The 10,884-nt window shown below is 32.3% G+C and overlaps 1 protein-coding gene and 1 pseudogene across 1 annotated transcript; both read right to left on the bottom strand.

Moving 5' to 3' along the window:
• Nucleotides 1-1,459: 1,459 nt before the first annotated feature.
• Nucleotides 1,460-3,057, bottom strand: LOC110612962 (agmatine coumaroyltransferase-2). Its single transcript, XM_021753837.2, has one exon. The coding sequence runs from the start codon at nucleotides 2,998-3,000 to the stop codon at nucleotides 1,678-1,680; it is 1,323 nt and encodes a 440-aa protein (XP_021609529.1). The 5' UTR covers nucleotides 3,001-3,057; the 3' UTR covers nucleotides 1,460-1,677.
• A 3,836-nt stretch (nucleotides 3,058-6,893) lies between these two features.
• Nucleotides 6,894-10,623, bottom strand: LOC110613279 (annotated as a pseudogene).
• Nucleotides 10,624-10,884: the final 261 nt, after the last annotated feature.

Raw genomic sequence — 10,884 nt, 5'->3', positions numbered from 1 at the left:
TGCTATGCTTGTTAACGGTAATTTGGCGCCGAGACTCTTCCAATTGAGGGAAGCGCGAGTCTTGATGATGTTTTGTGTGTTAAGGTGTCCGTACCTTCATTTGTTGGAACGAACCGCATTTCCTACTCATTAGATCTTTGTCATGTGAACTTATCTCGCAGCTTATGAGTTATTTGGGGCAATTGTTACGCAATATCAAAGATCACTCATTAGTCTTCGATTCTTCAGATTTGAAGATAAATGGTTTGTCTTTTCAATTTCATGACACGTTTTGACTAATTTTTGTTGTTCGTATTATTTTAGCTTCCCTTGATCACACAGCTATTTTTTAAGCTGTATTTAAAGTTTCGTCAGCTGAAAAATTTATTTATATTCACTTGATCACTCTTATCTCACAATAATAACTCACAGCTTACTTTTGATGATTATTATGCAATATCAGTAAAATTTATTTTTAATATAATATTTATATTTATAATAATTATTTTTTTAGTGAAAATTATAGTTTTATTATAAAATATTTATAATCATATTTTTTTATAAATAATTATATATTGCTCTCATAAATTTATAATTATAAATTTATAATTTTTAATAGAAAAATATTTACTGCTAACTTAATTTAACATTTTTAATAGTGAATCGAGTTACAATTGTAGGAACAAATAGGCAATAAACTTAATTTATTTATTTTTTAAAAATTTATACTAACAAAAACAAATCTAAAAATAGAAACCTAAGTCAAACAAATGGTTTAGCTTTCTAAAGAAGCGGTAAAAAGACGTAATTCTTTTTTTTATATATATATAGAAAAAGTTAATCCCAAATTAAATTTTCCCGCCGCTTTTTGTTTGGAGAAGATGATTGACATTCTGTTTGTTTTTGAAAGCAAAGTCATAGGAGAAGAACTGCGAATCCATGTTGGCCATTTTTAAAACAAGAAAGGCTTCCTAATGAATCACTGAGTTTGTTTTTTAAGACTGGTTCAAGTACGGAACGGATTCCACCATCATAGAATCATCAGTTGCAGAAGATCTTGAAAAGGAAGCTAATCAAACATGAATGTGCCTTACTTGCTGGGTTCTAACCCTTTTAGTTTGCTGCATCTCTAGTTTTAGCCTTAGGTGTTCTGGGTTCTTTTTGGAATCCAGTTCCTTTCTTTATCTCTTTGGTCTGCTAGGTGTTCATTTCGTACTAGATCAAATTTGGCTTTAAGATCCGTTTTGGAAGATTTATCAGGTTTTCCTTTTGATCTTATGTTGTATTTTTTTCCTTTTTTCTTTAATTAATAAAATTTTCTTTTTATACAAAAACAAATTGACTAGGGACAACCAGACATGGTTCTTCACGTTAACATAATCTCTTTATTGGAATTTAAAATATAAAAGTTAAAATATAATTATATTCGTGAAAAATAATAAAACAATGAACAAGAAAAAACCCAAATCAAATGGTTAAACGTTGATTGATCATATATATTAAACAATGCACTTATAGTAACTCTGAAGAAAAGTTCTCCATGCAAATATAATTAAAACTCTATATATGATATCTCTTGAAAGCAATTGTTATGACAAGCTGGTAAATGGTCCACCTTCAAGAAAAATACACGACAACAACTATCATTAAACAAGAACTTCTTATAACAATGGAAAAGAGAAAAAAAAAAATTGATACTTAGTCCAATGAATAGATAATTTCCTTGAAGCTTGCCAAATTTTCCTGGAAAAGAGGTATGAAGGCGTCTATGCTTCCATCTCCAATGAATGACGGTAGAAGAAACATCATTCCTTCAGTTGGAAAATAAGATGGCATAAATATATATGGACTTCCTCCTCCAAAATCTAAATCATAAAATGGAAACCTTAGCCAACTATCAACTTCCAGATTAGGGCACAACACCGACTTGTCCATCTCCGCAGTGGGCATGAGGTTTTCTTCCTTCTCCGCCTTGTGAGTAGCGAAGTCAATGAATGATTTGAAGTAGTTGTTATTTACCTTTGATATAGCTTCATGAATGAGCTTAGCTGCATAAGGTAATGGCTCTTTCAATAGGTCTTTAACCCTAGCACTGGGGAATGCCCATAACACCAAGTTTCCAAAGTACTCGTTGGATACTCTTGGATTCATTCGCATGCGTCCATTCACTGAGATTCTTACATGTGTTGTCTTGAACCCACTGAGCCCTCGAGCCCTTGTTATGGTTCTCCATAGATGAGCAACCAAGCTTTCGAATGTACTGTAAGCCTTGTTCTGCAGATTATTTGATGGTGGACAAGTTCTAGCTTTGAGCTTGGAGAGAAAATCCAATGTGAAATGGACTTTATGGACTGTAATATCATCCACAAAGTTATCGTTATATTTATTTGGACAATCTTTGAGAAGATTGTTGCTTTTAAACTCAATTCCCCTGTGTTCAAACTCAAAGTGAGGAGGTTTTCGAGGGATGAAAATGGTTCGATCATGAAGAGGAAGTGGGCTCATGTCAACTCCACGACTAGCTTTGCCCCATGCAACCAAGAAATTGCTAGTGGAATGACCATCAGCTACCAAGTGATTAGATGTGAAGCCAACCACTAATGAGCCACAAGTGAACCTTGTGAGCTGAACTTGCACAAGCTCCTCCACATCCTTCAAGCTAGGGTGAAGGCTAAGCAAAAAAGGAGATGGCTTCAAGGGCATGAGTTGATCAAGCTTACTATCCACGGATGCTTCAACTAGTTTAACCCCTTTGTCATTAAGAAAAATAACAGAATCACCTTTCTCATCTTCACCTAGCCGTCCCGCCCATTCTCTATATTCCGATAAGCCTCTTCGGAGGCCAAGCTCAATGGTTGCATTTGTTGGTGTTGGTGGATGATAGGCATAAATAACTGCTATATGGGCGTTATAGGTAACCTTATCAAACACACTCAGAGGGATACAGTGAGAGGTTGGGGGAGGGCAATTGCCTTCATAGATTGGCTTAATAGTTCTTGTGCTCTCAATTCTCACCTTCATGGTTTTTGGTATTTGGGCTTTTGTTTTTTTGCTCTAGGTAGGCTAATGTTGGCTATATCTTATTATTTTTGAGCACATCTTGCTGAGGCAGAGCTCACCTCCTTATATAGTGAAGTGTGGCCTATGCCAAAACCTTAGTGGTTGGTGAATTGTTCTCTCAAGTCTAAAGAAAAGGAATGGAAGCTAATTAACTATTTGCCAAACGAGGACTGATTCTATATTTCTTTTTTTTTTTTTATAGGAAAGATAGACTGCAGATATGACTTTATCAGCTCCATGTAGTAGAGAAGAATTATTACAAGTCAAAGATTAATTCAGTACAATAGAACAATGGATCTAAAGTTAGATAGAAAAATCTGGAACTTTGGGCTGAAGGGTTGAGAATGGCCAGATCATCTATTACGTATTAGGAATACGTTTAGTCACTTGAAAATGATTAAATACTGTTAACAATTTTAATTAATACTGTTAAATTATTGGTCATTAATATGTGATATTCTACGGTCTAGATTCACGGTTTACGGCAAATCAAAATAGTATATAATAGTTAACATAAAACTATTAAACAATTTGAATAGATTATTTTGAAACAAATGAAAAGTGGATTAAAAAATTATTCAGGTCAGTTTAAACAGTGCTGTTTTAATTGCTATCAGAGCCATCATAATTCAGACAATTATTTTGAAACAAATGAAAAGTGAGTCAAAAAATTATTTAGGTCAGTTTAAACAATACTGTTTTAATTGCTATCAGAGCCACCATAATTCAGACAAATTGTGCGGAGCTTGTGAATTTACGAAAAAAGGGTTACCCGTGTGAAATGAAGTGGAACAATCTGAAATACTAGCGAATCACAATATCCGAGAGTTCGATTCTAATTTAGCAATTGTATCCGATTTAATTGCGACGAGAATATCGCAAATTTAATAAAGAAGAGTGTCATATTTAGCTGTGCACTTTCCGTCCCATATCAACAGTTTACGAAATTGTATATAATAGTTAGTACAAAATTATTAAATAATTTGAATTAATCATTTTAAATTAAATAAAAAATAATTTCAAAAATTATTTGAATCAATTTGATCAGACTATTTCATAATATATACTGTATAAAATTAATCTTCCTATTGGAGATTAGTTATTGTTTTGGACTTGCAGTATATATAATGGGCAACTGCAAGACTACAACCATTCATGCACATAATTACGTCTCCATAATTAATATAAGCACATTTATTATTTAGTTTTTGTATCAATTACTTAATTTTTTATTTATAAAAATATACTAAATATTTTTTGGATTTAGATTTTGGACCATTGATTATTTAATTATTTGATATATTTAAACTGTTAATATATATAAAATAACTAAAATTATTCTATTGTTTCTAATTAGTATTTGTAATTTTAAAACATAACTATTTAGTTTTCAAAGCTTTAAAATAATAACTATTTCGTTGCTACAGTTAACGGAGACAAACTATTTAATCTGTCTTTGAAAATAAAAAAATAAAAAAAACTAAATAGTTAACTACGGAGAGATGTGATTTTTTAATATATTTTTAAAAGTAAAAGAATTAAATAAAAATAATTTATATAAATAATACATCAACTTGCAAGTTATAATAAATACATAAATTTAATTTTGTAACATAAAATCTTTTAAAAGTATGATTTTATTTTTAAATTATTTATTTATTTATTTTTAAATGAGATTGAAAATTGAAAAAATAAATTTAAAACTTTTCAAATTTACTCAGTATCGATCAAATTTAAGTTTTAATAGGAAATACTATTTAATTCATAAATTATAAAATTGGATAGTTTGGCATATTTTACAATTTGGTTGAAAGACAAAATAGGACAGTTTGACGAATAATCACTTTCACACTTAAAGTTTAATAATAGTTTAATTCATTGATTACAGCTTTATTTTGAATTAAAGCTGCCAATTGCAAATTTAAAAATTTAAATTTATTGATAAATATTTCAAATATAATATTATTTCTTATTAAGTATTGGGTCATTTTATTATGAGAAAAAAAAAACTATGCATAAAAATTTTAAGTATGTATTTTGTACAATAATTATATTTGAAGTACTTTAATATCTATTACAGGAAGGATAGTATTTTTTTTCCCAAGAAAGTTTACATTAAAAAAAAAAAAAACTTATCCCTTCTTATAATTTACTTTTCCACTTATTTCTTTCAATTCTGCCATTTAAATCATTATTAAAAATTAGTATTAAAAAATCATATAATAAAATTAATTTTACTATTAAAAAATTTAATTTTTTTTATTTTAAATAAGAAAATTGATAAAAAAATCAATTAAATTAAATTTTTATAAAATTCTTAATTAGTAAAAGTTATATAATTATGAATTCAATTATATAATTAGAATGTTTAATATTATGTATAATTTATTTAGGGAGATTTATAATTTAGTCTATCAATATTGTCATTATTAACAAGTCAGTTATTGTATTTTTAAAAATCTATTAAAACTTCCTTATCTTTTCTCTCCGTCAACAAAATAGTTCTTTCATCTATTTCTGCTATTAAAAATATAATAAAAGATCAAATTATCCCATTCTTTTCCTCCTCCTCCTCCTCCTCTTCCTCCTTCTTTTTCATTGATTCTTCTTATTTGGTTCTTTTTTTTCTTCTTCTTCTTCGATTTTTCTTTTTATTCTTCTTCTTTAAGGAGCAGGAGGAGGAGATTCTTCTTCATCATCATCTTCTTCTTCTTCTTCATCATCATCTTCTTCTTCTCTCTTTCTTCTTCTTTTTCTTCTTCTTATCCTTCATCATCATCATCATCTTCTTATTCTTCTTTTTCTTCTTTTTTAAGGAGGGACTATTTTGTTAACGGAAATAAACGATAAGGACGTTTCAATAGATATGAGAAAAGATAAGAACGTTTTAATAGATCTTTGAAAATATAGGGACTGACTTGTTAGTAATAGCAATATTCAATGATTAAATAAAGGGTTTTATTTGAGGGTAAAATTGGATTTTAAAAATTTTCTCTCTCATTCTTTATTTATTTTTAATAGAAAACATGACAGAAGAATTATTTCGTTGACGGAGATAAAAATTAAGAACGTTTTAATAGATTTCTGAAAATGTAGGGACTGACTTGTTAATAATGGTAATATCCAAAAACTAAAATGTAAATCTTCCATTTATTTAACACTAATTTTCTCTCAGAATTAATAGAAAGAAAAAAAACTTAAAATTTTACATTTGCATTTAAAATATAATTTTATTCCTTAAAAATAATTAAAATCTGACTGAAAGAAAAAATAAACCCAACTAAATGGTTGATTGTTGATTGGTCATAGATATATAGATACATAAAACAATATGCATTTATGGTTACTTCCCATAAAGGTTTTCCGTGCAAATATAATTAAATCTCTATATACGATGTCTCTTGAAGCAGTTGTGACTTGTATTTGGATTTCGGTAGAATCGGTTAAAAATTAAATTAAATTAAAAATTAAAATTTTAATATTTGTAAAAATTAAATTGAATTGATTTTGAAAAGAAATCAAATTGAATCGAACTGGTCTAACTTAATTTTATTCGCTTTGGTTTCATGAATTGAGATTTCTAATAAAATTTAATATCTCTATATTATACAATATAATATATTATTATCACTAATCAGTTTGGTTCGGTTTATTTTTTTTTAAATTAAAGTTGAATTAAAATTTTTAAAATTAAAAATTAAATCAAAATGAATAAAAAATCAAATTAAAATTTTAAATTAATTTATTTCAATCAAAATTTTCAATTTGAATCAAATGGTGCAAAAAACACATGACACAATTATTATTTAACCAGGACTTCTTATAACAATGAAAAAAAAAAGAATAACTAACACTTAGTCCAATGAATAGATAATTTCCTTGAAGGTTGCCAGATTTTCCTTGGAACAACCTACGAAGGCGTCTATGCTTCCATCTCCAATGAACGAAGGTAGGAGAAACATCATTCCTTCAATTGGAAAATATGACGGCATAAACATATACGGACTTCCTCCTCCAAAATCCAAATCATAAAATGGAAACCTTAGCCAACTATCAACTTCCAAATTAGGGCACAACACTGACTCGTTCATCTCCACTGTCGGCACGAGGTCTTTTTCCTTCTCCGCCTTGTGCGAATGAAGTCAATGAATGATTTGAAGTAGTTGTTGTTTACCTTTGTTATAGCTTCATGAATGAGTTTGGCTGCATAAGGTAATGGCTCTCGCAGTAGGTCTTGTGAATGAGATGAGAGAAGTGGTTTTTGTATATTACTTCATAAAGAATACAGAGGTATAAATACACAGTTGAGTCCCTATATCTTAGGAATTACAAAATACAAATATACTTTAAATATACACATCTAACTAACATTATCTTTGTTTGTTATTATCTCCAATACCCCCTCTCAAGCTAAGAATCTCTGTCAAGAATTCGCAGCTTGTTTTTGTGTTGCAAGAATCTGGTTGAACTCAATGGTTTTGTGAAAATATCAGCCAACTGATCTAGTGAAGAAATATAGTGAACACTTATATGACCCTCTTTAACTTGCTCACGAACAAAATGGAAGTCTACCTCAATGTGCTTTGTTCGTGCTTTAAAACAAGGGTTTATTGCAAGATAAGAGGCTCCTATATTATCACACCAAACTACAGTTGGGTTGCGTAGTGGCTGTTTCAATTCTGTAAGCAGTGACCGGATCCAAATTAATTCAGCAACTGTATTGGCGACTGAACGATATTCAGCCTCTGTCGAAGACCTTGCAACGGTTGGTTGCTTCTTAGCTGACCATGAAATTAAGTTTGGTCCCAAATAAATTGCAAAACCACCTGTTGAACGACGATCAATAGCATTCCCTGCCCAGTCAGCATCACAGAATGCTTGTAAAGTAGCTGCAGGTGATGGTGTAACAAACAACCCATGTCGAATGGTACCTTTGACATACCGAAGGACTCTTTTACAGGCTGCCCAATGTATTGTGGTAGGGGCAGATAAAAATTGACATAGCTTATTCACTGCAAACGCAAGATCTGGCCGCGTTAAACAAGCGTATTGTAATGCACCCACAGTCTTTCGATACAAAGTTGGATTGTCCATAGGCTCACCATCACTGATATGTAACTGACAAGAAGGAGCCATAGGTGTCTTAACAGCAGTCGCTTGATCCATTGTCGTCTCTTTGAGCAAATCTTGAAGATATTTCTGTTGAGAAAGCAAGATTCCTTTCGGAAGATGAAGTACCTCAATACCCAAAAAATAATGCAGCCGTCCTAGATCACGGAGTTTAAATTCAGTAGAGAGCTGTTTGAGACAAGTAGTAATTGCAACTGAACTATTCCCAGTAATAACTATGTCATCCACATAGAGAAGAATATAGAGAACTACTGCATCACTCTTGTAAATAAAAAGAGAGGAATCCGTGTGAGAACCTTCAAACCCAATACTGACTAAATAAGCACTCAGCCGTTGGAACCAAGCTCGCGGAGCTTGTTTTAACCCATATATAGATTTGTTGAGCTTACAAACATAGGATGGACATCTAGGATCTGTAAATCCAGGTGGCTGCGACATGTACACAGTCTCTTCCAAATAACCATGGAGAAACGCATTAGATATGTCAAGCTGTCGCATTTCCCATTTATGTGAAACAGCAAGTGAAAGAATAATACGAATAGTTTGCGATTTAATTACCGGACTAAAAGTAGCTTCATAATCAATCCCCTCGACTTGATTATAACCCTTCGCTACTAATCGCGCTTTACATCGTTCAATAGTACCATCCGGATTGCGTTTCACTTTGAAGACCCACTTGTTTCCAACAATATTTGTATGTAAAGGCTTTGGAACCAACGTCCAAGTTTGATGTTGAAGTAAAGCTGAAATTTCCTTACTCATAGCCTCTCGCCAAATTGGTATTTTAATAGCTTTGGAGTAACAAGAAGGTTCTGTAATTGATTCCTGTAAAATATCCACCTTTGTTTGTAAACCAAAAAATTTCTTCTTCTTTGGATTCGGTCGTAACAGCATTGGATGAGTACGAATTGGAGGAGCAGAAGTAGCAGATGGGAGAGCAACTTGTAGTGGTTCTGCGGATTCAATTTCTGCAGCTGCTGTCTGTTCAATAATAGAAGGTTCAGAGTGATGCGGGACTGAAAGTGATATATCAGTAGCAGAATCGGTAATAATAGGAAGAGGGGCTGGTGTTCCATCAATATGCTGATTGAGATTATAGCATTTGATGATAGGTAGGAACTGGGTTTTCCAGGCTAAATAGTTTGTCTCTTTCAATTTTAATGAGAAAGAGAGTTGAGCATGAGGTGGTGTGGTGAATAAATTTGATGTTTGAATAGGAAGAATGGGTGATGTAAGAGATGAAAGAGAAGGAGATACAGGAAGAACTGGAATGTTTGTTTCAGAAATTTGAGGAGAGGTACTCATCGTGGCTCTGATACCATGTGAATGAGATGAGAGAAGTGGTTTTTGTATATTACTTCATAAAGAATACAGAGGTATAAATACACAGTTGAGTCCCTATATCTTAGGAATTACAAAATACAAATATACTTTAAATATACACATCTAACTAACATTATCTTTGTTTGTTATTATCTCCAATAGGTCTTTAACCCTAGCACTTGAGAATGCCCATAGCACCAAGTTCCCAAAATACTCATTTGGTACTCTTGGATTCATTCGCATGCGTCTATTCACTGACATTCTTACATTTGTTGTCTCAAATCCACTAAGCCCTCGAGCCCTTGTTATGGCTCTCCATAGATGAGCAACCAAACTCTCAAAAGTACTGTAAGGCTTGGACTGCGGATTATTAGTTGGTGGAGAAGCCCTAGCTTTGAGCTTGGAGAGAAAATCCAATGTGAAATGGACTTTATAGACTATAATATCATCCACAAAGTTATCCTTATGTTTATTTGGACAATCTTTGGGAAGATTCTTGCTTTTAAAATCAACTTCCTTGTGTTCAAACTCAAAATGAGGAGGTTTTCGAGGGATGAAAATGGTTCGATCATGAAGAGGAAGTGGGCTCATGTCAGCTCCACGACTAGCTTTGCCCCATGAAACCAAGAAATTGCTAGTGGAATGCCCATCAGCTATCAAGTGATGAGCTGTGAAGCCAACCACTAAAGAGCCACAAGTGAACCTTGTGAGCTGAACTTGCAGAAGCTCCTCCACATCCTTCAAGCTAGGGTGAAGGCTATGCGAAAAAGGAGATGGCTTCAAGCACATGAGTTGATCAAGCTTGCCATCTACAGATGCTTCAACTAGTTTAACTCCTTTGTCATTAAGAAAAATAACAGGATCACCTTTCTCACCTTCCCCTAGCCGTCCAGCCCATTCTCTATATTGCGATAAGGCCCTTTGGAGGCCAAACTCAATGGTTGCATTTGCTGATGTTGGTGGACGATAAGCATAAATAACGGCTATGTGACCGTTATATGTGATCTTATCAAATATACTCAAAGAGATACAATGAGTGGTTGGGGGATGGCAATTGCCTTCATAGATTGGCTTAATAGTTCTTGTGCTCTCAATTCTCACCTTCATGGTTTTTGGCTAGCTAGGCTGATATTTTGGCTATATCTTGCTATTTCTAGCATATCCAGCAGAGGCAAAGCTCACCTCCTTATATAGTGAAGTGTCGCCTTATACCAATACTTTAGTGGTTGGTGAATTGTTCTCTAAAGTCTAATGAAAAGGTGTAGAAGCTAATTAAGTATTTGACAAACGTGGTCTAATTCTGTATTCTATGTCTAGGAAAGATAAGACTGCAGACATGACTTGATCTCCAAGTGACAGTTTACAAGTAAAATAATAAATTCTAGACGAAAG

The sequence above is a fragment of the Manihot esculenta genome, chromosome 4 (assembly GCF_001659605.2).
Source record: "Manihot esculenta cultivar AM560-2 chromosome 4, M.esculenta_v8, whole genome shotgun sequence".
Taxonomy (NCBI): domain Eukaryota; kingdom Viridiplantae; phylum Streptophyta; class Magnoliopsida; order Malpighiales; family Euphorbiaceae; genus Manihot; species Manihot esculenta.
The sequence above is the reverse complement of the archived record's forward strand: the minus strand, read 5'-3'. Positions and strand labels throughout refer to the sequence as shown.